Source organism: Hippoglossus hippoglossus, chromosome 18 (assembly GCF_009819705.1).
Source record: "Hippoglossus hippoglossus isolate fHipHip1 chromosome 18, fHipHip1.pri, whole genome shotgun sequence".
Lineage (NCBI taxonomy): Eukaryota > Metazoa > Chordata > Actinopteri > Pleuronectiformes > Pleuronectidae > Hippoglossus > Hippoglossus hippoglossus.
Genome location: NC_047168.1, coordinates 7,631,470 through 7,656,838, shown reverse-complemented (window position 1 = coordinate 7,656,838; position 25,369 = coordinate 7,631,470). Strand labels below are relative to the sequence as shown.

The following is a 25,369-nucleotide window of genomic DNA, read 5'->3' as shown; positions in this document are numbered from 1 at the left end:
TGTGCCACCTGTACCCTTCACTGTCCCCGTCCAACAACCTTGTTCTCTTCTTTGGTTCAGGCCTGGCTCTCGGATGTTCATGCAGGTCTCGGGGTAGAAATGAGATGCAAGCCATGTCCACATTGCTCTGCCAAAGTCAATGCTTGAACCGTGTTCCCGTTTTTGTGACATTCACCGGAGGATTTTTGCCACCGTCTCTCAGAGTGATTCATTGCAGCACAAGTAAATCATAAAATAAACCACCGCAGCAAGGGAAGTTTAATTCCTAGGGAATACACAAGTATTGCAACTGCAAATCGGGGGGGGGGGCTTAAAAACAATAGTCATCAAAATCTTGGAAAGATTTGGATAAACAACACTTTATATTTTTGCACCCCCACTGTGAACTCAGCCAAGTCAATAAAGATCAGCTGGAGACCTTGGAAGGTTTTATGGCTCAACGTAATTGACAGGCGTTTTCTGTTTCTTCCTTCTCTCACAGGCAGAATTCACATAAATTAGTGTAATGCCAGTGACAGACTTAAAGACATGGAAAATATTACGTTATAATGAAAACCAACCAAGTAAACGTAAATACATGGAAAAGAGCATTTTCCTGGAGAGCATATTCATATTTAGCCTAAAACATTTGGATAATGAACTGCACTGTAGCTCGTCATTAAAAAGGATTTCATTGGGATAAATCCCTCTGGTACTGAGTCAAATCATTATGAATGAGCTTAATGGGAACAATGCAGTTTAATTTTTACAGGAAAAATATATCAACAAAAGAAAACTCTATGTCAATCGCTAAACCAACTTCCCCATGACAGGTGAAAAACAATACTCACTGCTAGTCCAGGCACACCTCTGGGCCCATCTTTCCCCGTGTCCCCTGGAGGCCCCCTCGGCCCCGGAGGGCCCGGTGGCCCCGGAGGCCCGGGCGCTCCCGCCTGCCCCTGATCTCCCTGTGTGTCAGAATAACGAACGTTTCATCATCATTATGCTGTGATATTGTTGGATCAGCTGAGACTACAGCAGTTAAATAATGATGAAGCAGAGAAAAATGAAATGTTCTGGCAGGTTGCTATGTGGGTTGCCTCCATTCATAACATGGAGTAGAATTTGTGCTATTGAATCTCTCGGCTAAAGCTACATGTAGCATACAACAGTAAAGATGGAGCTGCAGTTGTTTTATTTACGGCTGAAATAATAATGCATGCAACCCTAAACGGACCTCATGAGAAGAATAGGGTTTGTGCATGAGGTGCGGACTGAAAAAAGTCACATTGTTTAGAGTGTAGAGCTACAAGGTGAAAATATACTGGTAATGTGTCGTCCATTATTAAAATGGATTGTCAAAAAATATTCAGCCAACTAACTTGCAGGGACATTGTTTAAGTAATAGTAGGACAGTCATTGATTCATTGTAACAGAAGGACTATAAGAGTGCAAGTGACACGTCTGTCTGAAGGCTTGCATGCAAACTGCAGAATGGCCAGACAGAAGTAATATGAAGAGACTTGGCACGATGGACAGGAGGAGACGAGTGAGGACACAGCCACTACCTTAATGAGACGTCGCTTTATGAGCTGCTGGTCAGCGGAAAGAAAGCCATGATTGATCTTAGGGAAGACCATCTGAGCAGGTGTGTGAGGTCAAGAGGTCGAAGGTCACAGAGGTGAGAGAAGGTTGAAGAAGGATGAGGTCCCGGAAGAAGAAGAAGGAGGAGGAAGGCAAATGCAAAAAGAAACAGATTTTGTTAGAGAGGCCTGTGTTCGTGGACCGCGCTCCGGCGCCTTTACACATTGGAGAGAGAAATCCACACTTTTCCAGCACTGAGGTGGTTTGCTTCGGAAGTCTGGGCTTATATTTTGGAGCCAGGGACCGTAATTACCACCTCGGGGGTGCAAGGGTGCCACAGTGTCCTTGCGGTCCCCGGAAAAATGGGAATTTCTCCTCCCCTGCGAAAGCGCTGTCATCATTATCATCATCATCATGCCTGCTGCTAAATCAGACCCCGGGAGCTGCACAGACTGACACCAGCTTAGTCGAACCCTTTGAGTTGGGGTTGATTTATTAACCTTGTGCCTTTCAATGCATGCTTTATTCTGCTTGTGTCCATTGGTATTAAGTGGCTTCATCCATCGCTGAAACAATCCTGAAGGCCAAATTGGTGGATTGAAGGATTTGTGGTGAACCATGGGCACGGGTTTTAAAAAAACACCTCGGTTCATCGGCGAGTTTTCCTCTTGGAGTTCCTTCCATTCATTTTAGCATCAATGGACACAAGCCAGACCATGTCTTGCTTTCAGGATTCCTATTGTTCCAGTCCGCTACATATTACTGGACTATAAAGGCCACCTTTGCTTTGGCACGTAGCACGGAACACATGCACAGAAATCTCTGGAGTGAAAAACTGGTAGCAGTAGTGTGGAAGGGACGATTGACTGGCTGTGATTAATTAGATGGTGTTTTTTCCCTGTGTCTACTCTATCATCAGGCTCGGAGAAAAAGCAGCCAGCAGTGATTCATTTACTCCCAGTGTGCACAGCAGAGGGGTCGGACTGAGCAGCTACAGGCGACACCGCCGCCGACAAACCTTGACAGTCAGGATCTGATTGCTGTGCAAAGCAGCCAGCGTAGGGAGACCAGGCAATCCCTAAAAGGGACAAACAGCAGAACATGGCACAACACACGCATGACATTCAAACACATGGGTGAACAAAAACAGATGAAGGTGGAAGAAGATAAGCATCCCACTTATAAATAGAGTCACACATTTATCAAGTAGGCAGCGTAGGGTGTGTGATCTTAAATAATTTCCTGCTTTCCCTTATTATTTATCAAAAGCCAACATCAAACCAATTCTTTTTAAGTACCAGGCATTTCAGTTAAGGCAAAAACATGACCAGCATTTAATTTAACTCTCCGCCATGAAACTAATGGCACTGGGGTCATCCTGTGTAGAGACTATCCATATAAGAACATTTGTTAAGGCGACAGACTTTGTGCTATGACACGTTGATAGATTGAGGTATGGTATTGTTCGAAGAGTTTGGGGGACGTCACACGGATTGAGACGTTTACTGGAAATTCAAACAATTGGTTTCAAATTCCCTTGTCAAAAATCCTCATGACAGATGTGATCCGCTCATGAAAACTAATAGAAAGAAGAAAGCGATGGGTTTTCTGCTTGTTAAGAGACAACAATGGTTTATGGCTGAATATTAGCTTTGATACGAGTCCAGGAACATTGACATATCCCCAGCTAGACATGGTTTTGAATGTTACACTCACATAAATGTAGACCATTAAATTTGATTCCTTTTAGAGATAGTCAATACGTAGGCATATACATATATATATACATTTTATGACACTTTCATGCCTGTCAAACAAGGCCTTTGATATTGATGAGAGTTTTAGGTTTTCTGTAAAATGCATTGACTGCAAATTTCTACCTAAAACAGCGATTCTCCAATCTCCATAGATCGTAACATCTATAAACAAGCTTGAGAAGTCTTCCAGGTTTAATGTACCTGGGGGCGCTAGACAGAGCGACACTTAAACGGGACATAAACCAGATTAAAAGCCAGGTTCAGAGAGATTGTGGAAAAAGCTGCAGTCCTGGACACTATCAGGGGTTGAGGTTGATGTTAGTGTCTCTGTCCTGCTCTGTATTTGATTTGGGGGGAGTTTAAACTCCATCAACCTGAGCCAAACTTTCACAATATAGTATTGCATTACAGCCTAAACACATAGATTTGTCCTCATAGTAAAAGCCTTTTCCCCTACGTTAAAATTACAAACACATGGCATAAAAAATATGAATTTATAAAGTACTTAATCTCAGAAGGGAGTAATTGCATGAATATTTTGGAACAACCATATCTTAACTGCATGACAATAATAATAGTTATATTTTTTCATATTTTCCTCATACTGTAGATAGTCAACAGGAGACAATAAAGACTTTCACCACAACATTAGACTTTAGCCACAATGTATATCATGGATCAAGTTCTCCCATACTGTGTATAAAGATGGACGACGCCACATTTCTACTTCCTCCCACTATCCAGATATGATAGCCACAATATCCCATTTACTAATACTGCTATCTTCCGCATTCGGAGCCTGAGTATGTATAATAGCGATCAGGGGATGGAAATGATTGAGTGAGGTCCTACAGATAGACACAATTGGCTAATCGTTTGTCAGCATCATCAGTCAATCATAATTTAACTTGTTACCATCACCATCTTCGAGAAAAAGTAATTTGACGTGTATAGGCTAATTTGACTTTTTTAATTTGGGTCCACGTCCCATCTATTGACATGGAGGAGGTAGGATGTATAGCTTGTAATGCAGCCAGCCTCCATGGGGGGGAACAAGATGCTTTGGCTTCACTTTTGGAGAGGTGTCCTGTCATCCATCTTTGTCAGTCTAAGATCGATTCTAATATTAAAATGAGTTCCACCGGAAAACAACTCAGCTCCTGATCAATTAATTGGTTAGCTAGGCAATGAGGCAAAAATGGCACCAAACTGATTGCCCATTTTCTTTTACTGCTTCATTCTGTAAATAATCAAACTAAATGAACTTGAGTTTTTTTCTCCAAAGACTGGCACACTAGCATGTTGTGTAAGAGATCAATCTACTTCTATATTAAAGCTTATACGATAAAATCTGCCCTATCCAAACATGGATTTGGTGCCATGTCTGTGGTTTCCCGAAGATAATTCAAAAAGCATGGCTCATTAAGAACGCAGGCTGATTTAAATCAGCTCTGCAGCAGAACAGAGAGAAATGGATACTCTTACACTGCAGACAATAGCAATGCTGTGCTTAGAAATATTTCTCAAGTTATTTACAACCTCAGACATCCTGGGGACAAAGGAGGGGAACAAGTGGTTGATCATGGTCAGTGGGGGAGAGGACAATACAAAGAGTCCAGGCATGGAAATGTGTGGTGCGTGTGCAGTCTCCCTGGGTTGTTGCCTGCTTGCTTTTACAATCATTTTGATGCTGGAGAGAAGCTGCGGTCAGATCGACAGCACGTTGACAACCTCGCTGACCAATGTGGGTTTGAAATGTGGACAGAACAAACTAGTTTGATCTTTCCCTACAGGAGGCAAGAGAGGGGAAAAGCTCGACTAGAGTAGGTGTTGGAGAGTTCTCACCTTGCATTGCCTCTGTGCAGCTATGTATGAGAAAAATAATGACAGAGAATCCAAACCGATTGCTTTGTTTTTATGTTTTCCCTCCAAAGCGGATTAAATCGGTTATACGGTGAGAAGCTCTGTTGCTATGTATTGCCATGCAGCAAGATGACTGCAATTGTAGTAAACAAAGTCCGATATGAGGACAATCAGCAACAGCCGTTTCAGGATACTGGCCAAAACCAGCATCTCCCTGGATCATAAAACATCCAGAGCAACTACAGGCTGTGGCATTTACTAAATATTTATCTACAGATGTCTTTAATACATTTCAAAGTAGAATAGTACATGGATTTGAAGCCTCAGATTTGGCAATACTCAGATACATCAAAATCGTCTCCAGTGAAATTCATCCAAGGCCTCTGATTTCATGTGCAAACAGCCGACTGTACAACGCTTCTTTGTTCAGAACTGAAAAGTCAAATGCTGGAAATTACATAACCCCAGCCTCTTTATTTTGGAAGAACATTTGGGCAAATTTGTCAAATCCCAAGATGTGAGAAAGAAAAAAAAAGCCCTGAACAAACATGGGCGCATTTTTTGTTTTTTTGTGAAAATCTCAGGAATTTTTCCTCCGACTGACCCAGGAATTCACCAACCTTTTGCCTGACAGCTGTAGCTAGTGCCATTCCTCAAAAAGACCACACACCTTCCTCTGTGATGATGCACACAAACAGCAACGCCTGTTAAAATTCCCTTTATATACCACCAGTGGAGCTCGAGAAGTGGCCACACATTTGTTTGCCCAAAACTGGCTGATTTATTATTTAGTTGCTTGGTTAACCTTTGACATTTTGGATGTGGCCAGTGACCCTCGGGGTTAAGAAATGACTTGACCCTGACATGTGCGGAACAGACAGAGGAAGTGGGTGTCTGTGGGGAAGTTCTGCCGGCCATGTGGCAATTTGAGTAACACCCGTACACATCTTTGACCACTAAGGTTGAGAGGTTCTGATTTGACCCTTTAAAGACGTACACTGTGTCCGAAATCAGCCCCCCCCATTCACTAACCCCTACTCACCATATAGGGGCTTTTATGTAGATGACTAATATAGTGAGGACATTTTAGATACGATTTTTTGTCTATCTCGGCAACGCGGCGTGCGCAATGCATGATCGTACATATTGATCGGTTAGTGACCATTGGTAGTACGTTACTTTTCACGATGCATTGTGGGTAAAAATGAGTCCACTATAAAAGGGAGGGTATAAAAAACTTCCACAAAACATTCGCACATCGCTACAAAATGTCAGATTCACTATATATAATGATCAGTGAGTGATTTCTTACACAGCACGCGATGCGTAAACACAAAACGTCTGTCCTTTAAATGATTTGAAATTTAAATCTGTTTGGATTCGATACAATCTGGCAGACAGCATAGCAGACATATTCCTGACATGTTCTGTTTACATGTGTGTCCATATGGGTTTAATTGACTCTCTGCACACAGGCAATACTGGGCATGAAATGAGCTTCACTTGCAGCCAGATACATTCAAGGTCAAGCAGCACTTGTTCCGTTATGCCTTCATTTATTAGGGAAATCTTTCTAATACTGTTCCGCTGCATTTACCCGCTAATCGATTGCAAAAAGTCAATACTCCATTCTAAAAGGAGGTAATTCGATTTGGTGGTGACCTGAGAATTCTTCCATGCATCTGCATTCCTTCACATGCGTCTGTGACCGTGTGTTAATTTGTACCTGTTAGGGAACAATCTTCGCAGTAACTGGAAATTAATGAAACACTATCTCGACTCGGACAGTTTATTTATTTACTCTGCAAGACAAATAGGGCCGGGTTGGTCCCTGTAACAACTCTGTCAGCCACGCTGCTGTTCCCAAAGTATAAATCACTGAGCTGATAGAGACAGATGACTCCATTTCCGAGGTTAAAAGGGTACAAATTATGGGCAAACCCCAAGAAATGTGATCTTAAAGGGGGCGAGTTTAGTCTCTTTAATTCATCTGGGGAGCAAAGATATTTCCTCTGTTTGCTGCAGTTCAGCTCTTGTAGCTTTAACTATTATCCAATACTTTTTATGTCATTAAAAATTTACCATGGATATCACAGCTCTTGTGAAACCACTTGGTGATCCACAATCTCTCTGAACCTGGCTGTCATTCGAGGAGAGCCCGCATATGTAACGTTAGATTCATCACTCTGAGACCACTAATCAAATTTCACAGGGGAAGGTCACTTGTATTGACTTTGAAGTCGCTAGAAATGTGGTGCTTCGACGCGCCGCAGAGGAGCGCTGGAGTTAATCGGCAAACTGTTCAAGCCACATACTGAACTGGGATCAGATCCACTGGGGGGATGGCTGGCGTTCTGGTGACGCGACTTCTGTGTTGTTGCGCTCTCTTGTCCTTGCGCTCTAACCTCTATACCAAATCAGTAACGGGCGTTCAGGGCGACTTTGAATGCGTGCGATTTACGCTCGGTGACGACAGCGATGTGCAGCATGTGACCCCGGTTAATGCAGTCTAGTTTAAACAAACCTGTGCACTCAGAGAAAGCTAAAACATTATTTGAGAAAAATGAGTGCTAGGTTTACTGTTATGTGGAGATAAAGTCATTCATTTCAGTCTGTCAAGCATGAAAAAGCACTCACATTATCATCCTTTAGAAGCTACACTTTGATAGAAATGTCAAACTATAGAGCTGGAAATGATTAAGGCTCTGAATATGAATAAGAGTGAAGTGAATCAGGAGTAATTACAAATACAGAGCTAGTTGGCTTTTGATTATAGTTGAGATTGTGCAGATTTGTTCTTCTCGTGTGCAAAAGCTGATGTTTCAATGTTTAATTTGAAGATTTTTTCTTTCGGTCTTTACACGTGAAAAGTAAACCATCCCCGTGCCTTCCGAGGTATCATGCACGTTTTCCTGCCCATTCTTGTTGTAGAAATAAGCAGAGCTGGAAATGCTTGTTGTATTTGGCCAGATGGGAAGAACACTATCCCCGGAATTTCATGCATCTCAAACCTTTTACCCACAATTCTGCTGGGGGACAACACACACACACACACACTCGTCAGCTAATCACAAAAAGTTGGGAGTAAGCTGCATACCCGTGGTCCCTGGTCGCCTTGATCCCCCTGCGGAAGGCAAGAAAAAAATAATTTGTCTTGAAACACAGAGGTCGTACACGCACACGCACGTGCACACATACACACGAGTGTGGTGCCAATAATAAGCAAGACTCCCACCAAAATCATTGAGGCATAATTCAGAACACATTGATAAAGGAAAATAATACAGGAACCCTCAGCAATTCATTGTGGTTCAGAGTAAAATCACTTACGATAACAGGGACTGACATGAATTGAGTATGAGAGACAGAGAGAGAGAAAGAGAGAGAGAGAGAGAGAGAGAGAGAGAGAGCAGTGGTGTGAGGTTTGGTGGGTTGGGGGGGCTGAGCGTGGACGAACTGCATTACCAGGCCAGATTTCATGCCCCAGAGATCTTTGGCGTTCTGCCTTTTCTCTGGGGGTGAGATCTCTGTGGAGGGAGCACGTTCCCCCAAGTAGAAAACGTTTCAAATCAACCTGCATGGTGAGGACTGTGGGTTTATCACGTTAGAGTGAAACCAAAAACAGCACACTTTTGTATGAGGTAAGTGAAGGAGGACGAAATGCTGGTCTAGAATCGGATAACTCAAGGTCCTTAAACCGTGTGATTCGACGCCCTCCGCTCGTCTGTTGGTTTCAGCCCAGCCACAGCAGTAAACTGAGATGAGCAGTTTATCACACGTGGATTTAAATTACGCTCAAACAAACTTGTAATCCCTGTGAAATTTCAAATAAAGCAAGCTTTGGGAATGTATTCAGTCAGCCGCTCCAAAAACCGGATTTAACGGCAAAACTGTTGTGAGTGGCCACAATGATGCGCACTTTATTCATCTTGGGTGGGTGGAACGAACACAGTTGTTTTTCATTTCATTAAACTGCAGATGAAGCGGTTCACATGAGAGGCATGAACGTGCATCTGATCAGTGCGACTACGTTCTTCACAACTGCCCTAACGGATGCACTTAAATATGGTTTTATCCTTTTAATATGGTTCTGTAAGTGGTCGTGTCTTCTATTTTCTGCTTCAAGGGACACCAAATAAGAAAAAAAACACACACATGACGACTGTCAGCGCCAACGTCTTTCCACACCCCACATTACAAGAAATCATCAATTACCAGAGAGCGTAACTAGACACAGATGAGAATCTGCGTCTCTGTGTTTGTGTTTAGCTCTGGTTAGCACTCTCGCGCCATTTCATTTTATTTCATAGCTGAATAATCCCTAAAATATAACAGATTATTGCCCAAGTTATTGCTTTTTTTTAATAAAATGCTTATTTATTAATTGCTATCTTGAGACAGGCCTTGATCTTCCACAGTAGCATTTTAGAAATATCTGTTTTAAAACTTTAGATCCACTTGTTTCCATTATACAGGAGTTCAGGGACTTAATCAACTGGATATCCGGTTCTCAGGTTTTTTTGTCTTTGAAGCGCACGTTTGTCCTCCGGACGTATAAAGAGACAGTGTGGTCATGTTGTATGCACCACTGCTGTTTTATAGAGGAATGTTCAACTGGAATTTAAGGGCCTCAAAGTTTGGCTCTGGCTTTCGGTCATTAATGTTCTGTGCTATGTGGACGACAGGAGAATTTAAATATTCAAACTTGACGACAGGAGGACTTGCCTAACAGTAATTGTGAGAAATCCTATAGTCACACATTGTATTTTATTCTATAATTTTACATATTTCTATTTTATTTTTATTATTTATTTGACCTCTTAATCTCTTTTCTTTTGAAATTGTTTTGAACTATGCTTTTTTGTTTTAATTGATATCTCTGTTTTGAATGTTCTGTCCAAGAATGCAAATGATCTTTCAGCACTAAAAGAAGAAATATGAATAAATAACTATCAATATAAAATGACTCACCTTTTCACCCTTTGGACCTGGAGTACCCTACAGAGAGAAAAAACAGGGTGGTTAAAAAAAATTTCAACACTGCATATATAACAAGACAATGAGAAATGACCATGTCAGTTAGTTGTAATCATTGTGGCACCATGGTAAGTAACAATACCCCAAAGACAACTGTGAAAAGCCAGAGTGACCAATCATGTAACCAAGAAACAAGCTAAACAAAACTTGAACGTCGTGGTCGTTTGAGGGAGGCGCTGAAATAATAAGATTACGAAATTGAGTTTTGATGAAACCAACATTGTGTACTTTTTGACATCACTTTCAGCATTTGATTAAAATGCCCTGTCACAGACTGGGAACTGGTGCGTTAGGCATCGTAGAAAGCACGGCTTATACAAACATGCAATTAAAACAAAAAACCCAAATCAAGTCCATGTTTACTTAGAAGATCAAATCCAGCAATCTCCAAACCACGTATTGGCAAGCACATGGTAAAAATGTGCCCCAAACAAGACGGACGATTGTTGTTCCTGAAACGCAGCAGTTTTTTGTGAGGCGGCGTTGCATCCAGTGCCCGTCAATCAGCAGTAAAGAGCTCCTGGGTGGGCTCCGTAAAAAGATCACGGGATGAAGCGGAGGATTTTAATGATGAGCCGCGCATCCATACGCCTGAGCCTAATGAGCTAGAGTTCAAATAAAGTACTACAAGATTGAGATTGACGGATGAACGTCTCGTGTGTTGGGTTCTCTTTCTTTCTTTCTCCGAGTTTGGCCGTTTGGGAAAAGCTATCTTTGGAAAAAACAGTGTTGGTTCGTTTTCAGCTGAGCGACTAACTGACCACCCACTCAACGGTAATGTTCACAAGCCCCTGGAGAAACGGAGAGGGATTGTTGGGCCAATGCTAATCTGTCAAATATATTTATAAGATAAAACGGCTTTATTTCCGCTTACAGACAAATCCGTATCGAAGACCAGATCCAAATCTACTACGATCACTTGATTGAGGATTTTGTAACTGCCAGAAAAATGTTGCACACGACCTCAGGTAAAAAGAACAACTTGTTCTGCTGTCACACACGCAACTGTAGTAGCTGTGCAGTGGCTACTTTCCCTGGATCGCACTGGTTTGTTTCCAAAGATATCAGACACGCAGAAAAGTAAACTGACACTAATCCATAGATTGATGACATTAGAATAAGACCCATGTTTGGACGCTGTTCCTTAAGAGTCTATGGACCAGTGACCCAGAACAGTCGGCTTGCAGACACAGACAAGCCTTCACTGCATTGGCACATTATAGTATGGTTTTAAAACTGAAATGCTTCAGAGGTAGTCCAGCAGTTTTCCGCAGCCAATATCTACCACAATGCTCTGGGGAAAGTAAGTCGTAGCCAGGTTTCTGCCTGCTCAGTGCCTTTGGACATTATTTTTGATGCAGTTAACTATGCATAGCTTTTTGTTTATGTATAGTCGTGCATGTCCCAACTGGATCGGCACTGGGCCCACTTTCGCCTTGGTCATGTGGCTGTGAACCTGCACAAGCACGTATACTGCATTGTACCAGTTAAATAAAAGGCTACTGTGATCGCTTCGACAAACCCAGACAAACACTGATGGGATATACTGCACACACTCACATCTAAAGAGGTGATATACAAACAGCCACAACACACTTGTAAACACAGAATGTGCCATTATAAAAACAATGTTTCCAATTGCGGTTCCTTGGGGGGTAATAACACAGGCAACATTCCAGCGCGGCAAAATAAGTTTCCAGCATGTTTCTGAAAAGGGAAGGCAGCTAAAGGAAATGAGAACGGGCTATTTGTTGTGAGGGAAAATTGCCTTTGGACAATAGGAGGCTATTGACAAGCTGTTACCGCAAACATGTGAATGGCTGCAACAAAGAAATACACAAATACACCCGCTGACGCTCTTTGCTCAAGCCTGGGTAGTGTATTGTGTCTGGCACTGTAAAATCCAGATTGAAAATGAATACTGAAATTTATCACTGGGCAACGCACATTTGTGGACAAAAACTTTGTGGAATTTATCATTTAAATAAATTCTAAATTGTTTCAAGACAAGTGCAGCAGCCCAGTGAAACCTGATCAAATCCTTGTTGAGCTTCCATGAGAGGGCAAAAAACAGCATGCCAGGATTTCTTAAACGCTGACATTGAGCCATTTCAACTTCTTTGCATGCTGGCTATCTACTTTTCTGACACTGTCAACGTTTGATAAGTGTTACAGTTGACGCAGGGTGTGTATATAAATTAAATATCTTTTTTTGCATTTCTTCAGAATATAAATGTGTCCAGCAAAGCAACTGCAGATGTATCTCCTGGCTGGGCATCACTCATAGACTTTATAGAAAGATGGACGACATGAAGAACCCCAAGTGAGGCCAAAGCACAGTATAGGTCATAAACCCTCCCTCCTCCATTTGTGGATGGGACACAGACAACACTAAAAACATTAAACTACACGTTAAACACACTGATGTGTGTCCAAGTGCTCATTTTTCCAGTAAGTTTGGTTTCAATTTGTTATTTGATGCTATAACAACGGGGTAAATCGTCATGATTGACAGCTGAGACTTAATCACGATCATGGCGTGTGTATTGGCGGAACATGGCTCCATCGCCCGACCGCTACGGCGCAGTCTTTGCCTCCAAATGCTCAAGATGGCAGTGTTCAAATCCGGGCTATTTTAGCTTCATTTCGTGATAGTGAGAGGGAGTGTCGACAATCATCCATCTTTATATACAGTCTATGGTGCCACTGTATGAGGCATCCAAGCTTGATATATTTAACAAATGTACTTTTTAACTGTATCAGTCAAATAAAAGACAGCATGTACTGATTTACTTCGCTAGGAGTGGAATGCTGCTTTTATACACCTCATAATCTTGTTCAGTTCGCTCGTCTACCTGCTCATAAAGCATGTGGAAATGATTTCGCTGCACAGTCTGCACCTGCTCATTATACGGCCCATCATTTGCACATCACTTGGACAGACAGCATCCACAGGGGCTTTTCCAAAAGGTTTAAGCAAGTACAGTGAGAGTCTTTTATGGAGACTATTAAACAGAGCTCCTGCAAAGACCATTTCAAAGGGGCGAACTGTACTGCAGCGGGTATCTGTTTGCAGCTTTGTGGCTTTGTTCTGCCCCAAGGAAGGTTTCTAATCAGCACCTGCGTATGCTTTTCACATCATTCTCTTTTTTACTGCTTCTGCTCTGGCTCTTTTTCAAAAGCAGCCCTCCAGCAGGTGCTAGACATGGCTCATCGGGCTGCTTCTGTTTGATCCGTCCTGCTCACAATGCATTAGTTTGTTGAACATGATTAACCCCCCAGTGGTTACTATAACACTGGGTTCTTAAGTGGCCACATATATGTAAAAAGAACGCTATCATGTTGTCTTCAGAAATAAACTTATTTTTACATAAGAAGCTACCAGCAGTAAGTAGGTAGTATTGAGCTGCGCCCACTGTTCTGTCAACATGACGCCTCTCCCTTTTATACTTGGGATTCAGGCACGTTGACTTGGTGCAGTCTTCTCCTAAAGGATAGGTGTTGCCGCTAAGAAAAATACAACCACACTGCCTAAGAAAGGCAAAGAAGATGAAGAGGAAGCACAAACAGAACAATTTGTTTACCGGCTTGTCCTGTTTCTTTGTTTTGACAAACCAGTTGCAGAGGTTTTTCCTGCAAAATGCCTCGTCTTTACCTACGGTCTGTGAAATCTCCCTGCAGGAGCCATCTGGGAATCTCTATACTCCCTTATTAATGAGATGATGAGGGAAAATTGAGATTTCTGTAGAGAAAGACCTGTTTGCAGACTCTTGCCTCCAGCACGATCGTTAGTGCACCGCATGCACCAAGTTAAGGCTGGGACGCCGGCGCATGCCAGCGGAAATGGTGTCATTTCTGGCAGGAGTCACTGCGTGCGAGGACAGGAATGGCGAGAGTCTTGACATCGTCATGTGTTTGCCAGATAACATGGGGGGACTCCAGGAAGTTACTACACAGAGCCAAGAACTACTCCAGTCCCCTGTTGCAAAAGCTTGAGTTGTGGATGATTAACCAAACAAGCTAACCTCTTAATAATGGAGCTTTTCAGATGTTGGTAAACCCTATTGCTAGCCTGGTGCTAACCTAAGCTAACTGCCTTTAGCAGAAATTAGATTCATATCGGCAAATGTTCCTATTTCCGAAACTGTCAAACAATTTCTTTGACAAATTTCTGAGAACAATGTTACATTTTGGATTTCCATGTGTGTCCGATAGTATTTCAATGGGTTTCCTCGAAAACCTCTTTCCAGATTAGTCCCAGTGTAAGTGACGTCAAGAAATATCAAATGTGTCTTTGTAAAAGCAGCTGCCCCAAAGCAGAAGCTCTATATCTACTTATTGAAAATGACACACATCACATTGATGGTAAGCCTCACATCTTCTGCTGCTTAACGCTGGGCAAACCTATGTCAAACTTCCATCATGAGATGATTTGTAACAGAAAATCCTCTGTGCATGATACTGTCGAGTTGGTGGACCACTGGATCAAGTTTAAGTTTCTTATATCCACATACAGTACATGTCTAGCTTCTCATTCCGAGCCAAACCATGACCACTGTCTCCTGCAATGGCCTGAATGAGCTGTGGGTATGAAATAAAGAGGAAACCCCAGCCACCTTTAAAAGGGAGCGGGGGAGGAATATGGAACGGTCTGCAGGGAAATATAAAAAAAGGCAGAGAGAAGTAGGGCCAAATCCACAACAAAAAATGTCTCAAGATAGTCTCGAAGGAATTTCTTCAAATTTGGTGAAAACGTTGAAAGGATGAAGTGACTCGATTTGGACAGGGAAAAAGTCAAAGACATGGGTCCTCACAAGAAATCTTTTTGGCCTCTGGAACGTGATATCTCAAATATTTATAATTTTGATGCACAGAATATTTTATCTTCATAAATATGTGGCTGCTCTGGTATGAAGACAATTAATTAATTGAAGTAATGATTAAATTCTGTATGTCCATTGTGATTTCTCAGATAACATTCCTTCTTAATCAAGCTTGCAATCAACAAAGACAATTATAAACAATGAAATAATAAAACAACTGAATGAATGAATGACTAATTATGAATATCAAGGCAGCTTTCACTCAGTCACACATCTCATTTCAAAATGGTCTCAAAAAGATGTCAAGAAACTTCATGAACATTCGTCACACTCCTACTCTCCTATCATTTTCTGGATGAAAGCTCAACAGTGCTCGTCTGACTCTGCAGTGTGAGGAGATGGGCTGGCGCTCATCCACGGCTGTAGCTGTTGTTGACATGAGCAGAGTGATTCTTGAGGGTTTAGCTGAGAGCCTCTAGTGCGATCTTGTTAAATCCAACAAGATGCGAAACGTGGGATTTGCATGTAACCTCCGTCTGGACTCGGCTGTAGTTTTCGTCACAGTGACCTGTTAAACCTATCGAGCTCCAGGAAATCAATCCATCAAACGGAGCTCAAATCCTCGTGAGAGGACGCGGGCCAAGCGGGCTGGCAGCCGTCGCTGTAGCCCAAACTGCTGGCCACATGGCTCCAATCACCTCCCCCCAGAGCACTGGCATCTCAGAGAGCACAGGCCAACAACTACCGCTTTTACAACCTCGCCTTTACGGGCATACGGTTTTCTCACACAGCAACACAATATTAATAAACATGTGTGTACACAGGAAGTTGAGCAAAGCAATCCTCCAGGCACAGAGTGTTGACAGGGAATGGGTAAGTGATGAGGGGGCAGGTGAGGAGTGCTGCCGACCACAAAAGTGGGAAGAGGGTCAAATAAACAGTTCGAAAAGACTAAACCCTGACTTACGCACTTCACACAGTAAAGTGATAGATTGTGTTTGCTATGCCTCAAAGTGAAAATAATTTCTAGATCCCACAATGCAGTTTGACCTCACTGACTCACCAGAATAATTAGCCATTATACATTTATTTTCTTCTCTCCAAGTTAGACAAGAAGACTGACACCACCCTCAAATCTAAATTGTTAACTATGAGAGTGCCACCAGCAGCAAGTTAGCTTAGCATAAAGGCTGCATGGAGACGGGGAGACAGCTAGCCTGGCCCTGTGTGAAGGAAACTAAGTTTGACTGCCAACACCACTACAGCTAATGAACAAAAACTGAAGTAGTCCCAAAAATGAGCCCTGGAACACTACAAATTGGCATTTTTGCACTTAGATTTATGGTGGAAGTTACTGGCCTGCTAGGCAGGTTTTGTTGCCTTTGGGCAGCTGCAGGATAAGTGTTTCTGCCAGCTTCCAATCTTTATGCTAAGATAAGCTAATCAGTTAGTAGCATAGACTGTGCATAAAGATGAACGTGACCATTAACCAAAAGTGAAGCCAAAGCATCACGATTGCCAACTGGTGGCTGGCTGCACTATAGGTCTTAAATTCCGACTCCTTGTTAGTGGAAGGGAACAATTTACCAAATTTGGCTCCTTCTTATAAAGTTGAATTGGATTATGATGACTATGAAAAATGGGGTGAAACCTCATGATTGACAGCTGGGACTGACTTACAATCAGTCAAGTGCATATTGATGAGACCTTGTTATCCCTGATCACTACTGCGCAGACTCCAAATGTGCCATATCTGGGATATTTTGGCTATATGTGCTCGTATCCGGGAGGATGTGGAAATTTGCCATCCATCTTTATGTACAGTCAATGTTTGCTGGCTGCCAACCAGCAATGAGAAGTTTCTGTCAGCTTTTAGCTCTTTGCACAAACGATGCAGCACCAATATTAGCGCAATGCTTGTCATATAATAAGCTCTCTCTACCAATACAGTTCAAGTGTTAGCTGGATAGAGAAATATAAAGAAAATGCACGAATGCAAGACAAGAAATACTGTAAAATAGCTCAAAGCTGTGAGCATCATTGGAAGTGAAATTTACTAAGTTTCAAACTTGCACAAATGTGGAAAGGAGTTAAAAGTCCTTTGGTTAAAAAAGATATATTTATATTTAATATATGTACACCTCCATCTGTTAGTTCTGCATGGGAACCCTCAATCTTATTACCGTGGGCCCCGGGGAACCTTTTTCATGACGGGAAACTAATGGAGGACAGGGATGTGAGTAATCAGAGCAAAATGGGCAGGAACGTATGACCACAAGTGGCTGGTGCTCGTCGCGGGAATCTGTATGCAGAGGTTAGGCAGGGATAGGAAAACCACACTGGAAAACTAACTTGGGAATGGCATCTGGTTCCCATATCCACAGTGTATCACAATTAGCCAGCAGAAAATGACTTAAATGTGTGTGTGTGTATGTGTTTGTGAGTGTGTCTGCTTGTTGTTACGTGTTGAATGTTCTTGTGGGAGCAGGGACGCTGTGAGCTGGGTAAAGTGAAACTGATAGTGTTATTGGTTATAGGTGTGTGACGTCTTAGTACGGTGACAAGACACTAATCAAACATGGAGGATTCATAACGCACAATTCTCAGAGAGAGAAGGTCCCATGATGCCTGAAAAGGGGAGACATTTAAACAGCTTAGGTGAAAAATGCCCAACATTAAAGCCAATTTTTGTGTGTGCAATTCACAAGCAAATTTCGGACCCACAAAATTCTTGTCATGGATATAAAATGATGAATAAGGGACAATGTTCCAGTTGGAAAAGCATTTCTTTCACTTCTTCTGTTGATTCAATTAGAACCGCATTCTGGCCGCTGTTCTCCTTCTCATCATTTGATGTTACGAGTTGGAGGAAAATTCCTCTCAATCAAAGAGATGTTGAGTTTTCTCTTAAACTGCAAGCATCACATTCGTGCGCTGTTATTTCTCCCACCGCGCTTAGGTAGTGACGGTCAGTTTTCCCTGCGAGTGTTCAGCCTGCTCAGCCAACCAAAGTGCTCTGTACGGACCGCTTCAAATCACTGAGAGTGAACCTCACGTTGGGCCCTAGCGCTGCCTCTCATCATTCGCTGACAGACAAGCGCTGCTGATGGGCACAGCGTGAGCCGAGGACTGACATCTAAAAAGGTCAAACTCTTACTGTTGTCACATCCAGTGCCAGCAGGCCTCCTCAGGCAGCGCTGCCCTTACGAGCCCAAATAATAGCTGTCATGTCAGATAGATCCACATGCAGCTCTCGGTGCAGCCTCTTCAGCATGCATGCGTTTGTGTACGTGTACCCTCTGTGCAGAATTGAAACTGTTAATGGCCTTTCTGTTTTAAACTAACAACTTGCAAAACAGTGTTAACCAACATATGAGGGCATATCTCCATGTCTCCATCTCTAACTAGAGTCTCACTTTAGATAAAATGGCCCCTTCTCCTGCTCTGGAGGGCAAGAGTGATCAGATGGAATATGTTTTATTAACAGGTGTGGAGCTGCGGTGAAAAGCAGATGAAGGGCGGAGGGTGCCGGGCTCCTATATGCCTCACCCCCACATTGCCTCTAATCCCTATACTGCAGCTGCATAATTCATATGTCGTGACAGATCATCCTCAACTTGGGTCGCTGGAATCTCAGCTGATAAAGACGGGAGGTGGAAGCTACGTCTGCAAACACAGCTATCTTCTCATTGGGAATGTGAGTGAACTCTTGGAAGGGCCCGTGCTTAGCCGTAGCTGGCCTGGCTTGTGACTCCATTGTGGTGCAGAGGCATGCTTAGCGGGCTGAAGTGGGTTTGATATTTTCTACACTGTATCATTTTCAAATGTTTCCCCTTTCTTTCTGACCAGATTTCAAAGCATGTTAGTTTCTAACCCTGTCTGCATCATTTTAATCTAGGATGGCATACAGTCTGCGCTAAAGGAGCAGGGTCAGCGGGTGGTGTTGGCGGGTACTCGAGTGCGCCCTCGGGGATGGTGTTTTATGCTTGATTAGAGCTAAACGGCGTGCACACACCGGTGGGTGCTTCATGTTTTGACACGGACCACCCTTGCAGAGATATGAGAAAAATAGATAGCCAATCATTTTTGCATCAACTATCATTTCCCCAAACCTTACTAACCTTTATGTACGGCAACAAAAATACCAATTTATATGGTTTCAGTGGCGAGATGCGGCAACCGCCTCAGCCCATGTCTGCAACATGTCTCCGCTAATATTTTTCCAATCTGTCTGGAGAACAAGAAGCGATATCCAACCAATCGACTTGACAACCGACCCGGCAATCCCAATGCAAAACTGACACAAAAAACTCAAGCGGTGGAAAAGAAGGGAAATCCAAACAAAGCAAATCACTTTTCCATGTCTAAACGCTGATCACGGACCGCCAATGAGGATCTTTTCCTACTGAGTTGTGATTGAGGAGGCCTATTCTCTTTCTGTCTCTGCAACCACAGGTCCCTGTCCGTTCATCAGCGGCTGAGTAACGATTAAGTCACCGAGATCCGTAATGACTTCAGCAGTGGTTGCTTTGTTTGGCTCGGAGGGCTATGTACAATTTACGCAGTGTTCCCAGAGTTATAGAGGTTGACAACAAGAGAGCTGTTGAATATTCATAGCGACGTGTCCCCTGCCATCCCCCGGGTGGGCATTCTAAATGAGAAACCACATGAGATCACTTACTACTGTCTTTAAGAAACTGGCAGAGTTTTTTTTTACAGTTCGGAAACAGATGCGGTGACCATTGGGTGAGTCATTGTCAGATCGTTGCATTTTTCGAAGAAGAAATGCATTCCCTCACCCAGACTTCAGTTTTTTTCTGTACTGTAAATTATAACCTTTTTGGTTAAGTGCAGTATGGGAATTGTTTTGCCTATCAAACATTTACAGCTCTTTCTGCTACCTGTAAGGACTTCAGGGAGTGATTTGTCATCGGAGGCCAAAGGAGACATCCCAGAAGTATGGAAAACACAGGAATCCCATGCATTTATTGGCAAACCCAAACTCTCCTGCTGTATGGACATTTCAGACAACCCTTTTTGGATTTCATTCGGCTCCTGAGACAACTGGCTGTATGGTTTTATTTGTCAGATGTGAAGCCTGGCGAGAGAGAGGCTGAGAAGTGAGACCACCTGCACTCACTTACGTCCCAGAACCCCAGGAGCGAGTGTCTGAGAAGGCTCCAAGGATTAACTTACGACTTTTACAGCTCAGTCGACACACGCGATTATACCTATTCAATCACACTTGCCCCCGGACTATAAATAATTTTAACAGAGCATATACGCACTCGCACACACACACAGGACCCGCTTGACCCGGCTATGCAGCAAACTGTCACAGTCTCCGGTGCCGTATGTATGCATGTATGGGTTTGTCTTCATCTTTGGAGAAACTCTGAAGTTTTCCATCTGGTAGGGGGAGTGAATCTGTGATCACCCAGCAGTATAATGAGGTGAGATAATCTGTTCAGGTTCAGGGAGCAGGAGGGGTGGAGGCCGGTAGCTTGGATATTACAAACCAGACCGGCCAGATGACGGGGAGAGGGTCCATATTCCTGGAGGGCCGGGATGAAGAGAATACTTATAATAGAGTAGGAGTGTGCGGTGCAACTAAAATCTCTGTCTTAACCTTTGCTATAATCAGATCTCTTCAACATCAATTGTAATTGAAAAATGTATCTTCTATTTCTTTTATTTTTGATTTATAGTTATTTCCCTTGTGATTGTTCACCTTGATTCCAGTTTTTTATGCTAAGCTAACTGGTTGCTGACCATAGCCTACATACATTAAAATAGTATCAGAATTCTTATCTTATCCCATATCAGAACTAGAATGGTGCCTACCTCCGCCAAGGCTAAAATCTTATCTCGCCATGTCAAAGCAGTGTTTCCCATTAAATATCTGGCCTGTGGCGGCCAGCTGTATTCGACTTTGTCCCGTCACAGTTTCATAGTGAGCCATTAAAATTTTAACACTCCTCATAACATAAGAGATCTCTAACTTGGTGTTTTGCTCCATTGCTGCACTACTTTGCATGCTCGCACGTGTTGTCAGTCAGACCTAATAGTTTCAGCTGCAGTTGTACACATACTAGCAAGCGGCATTCAGTGCAGTTCTCTCCCTCACACCAGAACTTGTCTTTCACTCTTTAGCCTGTGTACCTGTCACTTTCATGTGGGAGAAGCGTTCATGCCTGTGCACCCCCCGCAGATTGAATCAATTCTGAGGGAAATGCTGCAGAGGGACGTGAAATAAAATGCCTAGATTTGCAAGTGTAATGAGTTACTTCCTTAGTCTATTTCCCCAGAACTTCCTAAATGTCAAACTTCTCTTTTTAAGCCCTTATTTTCTTTCTTGTGAACCGTCTTTGACATTAATGCTTCTGGATGTTTGTAACGTGTTGTTGCAGCGTCCTGCCGACATGTTTTACTGTTGCTGCGTTGCTTTTACCTTCACATGGCTATCACATTTTGGAGGAGGATGTGAAGCAGGCATACTTACAGGAGGTCCTGAAAGAGAAAGAGGGGGAAAATATACATGGTTAGTGTGTTTTCAATCAGTGATCAAACAGTCTCAGATCATCAATGTTCCAGTGAAACCACATATCCAAGTATTTAAGATGGGAAAGGAGGCTCTTGTTTTGAATCATTTCCTTGGGAAGGAACGTTTCACGGAGATATATCTCTTCCATGATGCAGTCACCGACGATGCCAGATAGACAGGCATTGCATTTCAGGAAGCAACCATATTTGGTATAGAACAAAAGCATTGTGACAAAAAGATTCCAATCGAGTTTGCATGTATTCGGGCCACCAGGTCTGGCGATCACATTTAACATTTATAAGTGGCTCTAATTTCACTCTTACAAGGGGGTTGTGCGCTTGTTAAAAACTAGCCCCGCATTTTTCTGAGGTGACACTTTCCCTCAAAGGACTGTCGGCCAACTTACTTCAGGGCTCTCCAAACCCCCTGCAAATCATTTCAGGTCACTTTTGGTTCTTATTAAAAAAAGTTGCCCAGCTGCTTTCACCCTGAAAGCAGCTTTTTTTCTTTCTTTACAGCTCCTATGCCCTTGAACCGTTCTTCCTCACGACCAAGGGAACGCGCAAATTGCTCCTGCAGCTGAGGCATTTAAGGAGCCATATTGGAGGCTGCACTTTTGTAGTGTTGTTTTATGGATGGCTGAGTTACAGTGGACCACTTAGCTTTTAATAAACCTGCTCCACTGTGTGTGTGTGTGTTTTACATGTCCCACGGTGTCTAATGGCTCTGTGCACCGTTTTCAACTAACAATGATGGTATATCCCAAAAATTTGATAAATATGTACAATATTAATGTACATTTAATAGGCATCATAAAGGTTTTCGGGGGACTACAAATGTCTCATGGCGTATATAATACATGCAAAAATAAATAGTGGATGACATGTACTTAAAAAGCCATTCAGGCTGAGTGAGTTTCACTTTCTCTTCTAACGCTGCCATGATCAGTCATCTCCTCCACAATTTTCCACCCTGCAGCTCCGAGTGTAAAGGTTACCGAAGGTATCGTGCTGCACGGAGCATGAGATCGCTCACACCACGGTGAGAGTGGTTGGAATGCTCTTAGATGACACAGAGGTTCATGCAGCTGCACTGGGGACCAGAATGCAATTTTTCCAGAACATCTATTGTGAAGAAAAGCTGCTTCTCTTCATACCTGAAATTGATGTGCCGCAGTTATGGCAAATTGCTCGAGCTGCTCAATTTGAGCATCACATCGCCCCTTTTGTCAGCGCAGGTACACGCGTAACAAGACGTCGTTCTTCAAATAGGGAAAATATGTTTGGGAACGTCTGACACTTTCCAGTATTGACCAGCTGCCAGAACAGTTTGAGACCGCGGCCTTCGCTGCTCCAAAAACCTTTTCATCCAAAGCTTTCCTGCCACAATTTTCCTTTCCATATGTCACCAGTAAACACACCAGAGATCCTAATGAAGTATCCCATTTACTTTGAATGCATAGGTAAATATCGCAGAGGCTTTTTCCTACTTGTTCTCCCTGTTACAGCCAAGTCTGAACCAAAGCTTCCCTCTGTCGTCGTAGATGAGTAAACTCTAAAACACCCCCCCGCCAACACCCCAATATGAATATGTGGGAACTTTTCAGCAGCTTAGTTACTTTCGGTTAAAGCGAGTCATGAATTAAATATGTTTCCCTTCAACATCCACCAGTGTTGAGAAAAGAGGGAAATTGGATTTGCAGAAGGCTTACAGTGCAGAATGCAGCACGCCTGCGCTTGTCAAGGAGCACATTTTTCTGTTGTATAATGTGTCCTAAATGTTTTTTTCTTCTCCTGGAGAGTTTCACACAGAAGATTGCTCCACTTTATGTTCGCCGATATATCCAAACAGTTAATGTAGCAGAAATAAGTGAGTTAAAACTTCATGCAAACATGCACAATCGCTTTTAGAGCGTTCAAAGTGCCAATATTTTGAATTACACTCTATAAAGCATTGCTTTTGTAATGCTATCTAAATGCTTTTGCAGAACCAGTGAACGTGCAGATAAAAAGCTGCTTAACTTCATGACATTAATATAAAACAGTCTCTCTAAACAAGCACTATTTCTGGTCGACAAACCTGAGCCAAATCTGTCTGATATTGACAACGGCCTCGTTCAGCGCTGTAATTTGGTGTTATTAAACAGAATGGTGAGGCTTGTCAACCCAATTGTTTCCTATTGTCCGCCCTTGATAGACACTGTGCCTCTGCAGTCCAGACATTGTGAGTGGCTATGATTGTTTGCTCGTTTCCGATTGATTTGTCATGAGGAAGCCATTCACGTTCTCCGCATTCGCTTTGGCCGACCGGAGAATGAGCAAACTGTCTTCGCACAATGGTGCCATTTGAAAACACGCTGGCGCGGTGGATGTTTATTGGAAAGTTGAGCGCTGCATAAACAAAGCCTGGCGGCGTTTCAGATGCGCAGCCGACCAGAACATTGAACTGTTGTCTTTTCTGTCATTTGATTTCTAATTCTTTCCTCCGCCGCGGCCTTCAGGATCTGTTTGGTGCTGCAGCATGTGAGACAGAGAGAGAAAGAGCGGGGAGCCACGCTGAATGTGTCCTCAGACAGGATCCTAAATTAATTTGGCAAAATCAAACCTGGAGGAAAATGAGGGAATTGTTGATTCTCGAATAGCACGACCTCAACTGATTTAAGTAGAGGCTGCATCTTAAAAAGCCATCAGTTATATTTCTCCCCTGACAGACACACTGTTTGTTTCTTGAAACCAAACTGCTCCCGTGGCCCGTCCCCCTCATTTCTCTCTACAAGAGCAGTGCTTTTGTTCCACAGCGTTTCGCCGCGCTCCGCTGCACTGCACAGGAACGCGACTGCACTCCAGAGCACCATCATCACTATCAGGTGAGCAGCCACAGCTCCCTGCCGAGTACATGTTCTTGCTGTGAATTCCATTTGCGGCGACACTTTCCGTCAGTGGGAGCGTCGCTGCACAGCACGTCCTTTTCCTAGATACTCCAGGCCCCCGCTGGGCCAAGTTTGTTGAGTCAACTCAGGAGAGCGTGTGGGCGGAGGGAGGGGAGGACGGAAATCCTGAGTGCGTTCGGAACACTTGTTGCCAAATTTATGCAAAGCAACAAACGCGAATTGTATGTCCCCGAATATAACTACATCATGTCTGGGATCGGCACCGAAGGGTTGGAATGTCTCAACGTTTCGACACGGGCGTCATCACCTCGACAAGTTTGGGCATCGCTTTGACTTTCTCCAACTTTCACTGTCTCCTGGTTTTTCCTGTGAAAATCGAGTGTTTCTATGGCGACTAAAGCTGAAACAATCCGAGTGAACAGCGAAACCACAGGAGCCACAAATTACACATCTATAACCTATTTTGGCCTCCAAAGATATACAGTGTACTTTTACATGATTGTAAGCGCAGCATGATTTGCTGTTGTCCTACTGAATTATTCCTTAAACGTTTCTGAACAGTGATCTTTGGCCACAAACACACACGCACACAAACAGACACACAAATGTACTTACCAGGTTCTCCATCGCGGCCTCTTCTTCCTCGCTTTCCCGGAGGTCCTGTAAAAAAGGAAGATAATAAATTTTACTCAGTTATTTGATTGTCTCCGTGTTTGTGTATGTTTCTTATTCTACGAGCATTCTCTCAGTCAAACCACCGAACAGCAGGAGGAGGAAGAGCTGCTGAGAAATATTGTATTTGGAATACAAACACTTCTGAATCTCAAGGTTCATTAAGTATTTCGACTCCAGCTGAGTAAAAAAAAAAGGGAACACACACACAAAAGTGTGT

At 43.0% G+C, this 25,369-nt stretch overlaps 1 protein-coding gene across 6 annotated transcripts in view; it reads right to left on the bottom strand.

Moving 5' to 3' along the window:
- LOC117752245 (collagen alpha-1(XXV) chain) overlaps positions 1-25,369 on the bottom strand; it is a 146,320-nt gene that overhangs the window by 40,200 nt on the left and 80,751 nt on the right. For all 6 annotated transcript variants that reach the window (XM_034569474.1, XM_034569471.1, XM_034569472.1 and 3 more), the window contains exons 3-8: positions 25,093-25,137; positions 21,546-21,553; positions 10,155-10,181; positions 8,281-8,307; positions 1,548-1,619; positions 831-947 (exon numbers count right to left, since the gene is read on the bottom strand). In XM_034569474.1, coding sequence (XP_034425365.1) covers positions 831-947; positions 1,548-1,619; positions 8,281-8,307; positions 10,155-10,181; positions 21,546-21,553; positions 25,093-25,137 — 296 coding nt within the window. The remainder of the gene's footprint in view (positions 1-830; positions 948-1,547; positions 1,620-8,280; positions 8,308-10,154; positions 10,182-21,545; positions 21,554-25,092; positions 25,138-25,369) is intronic.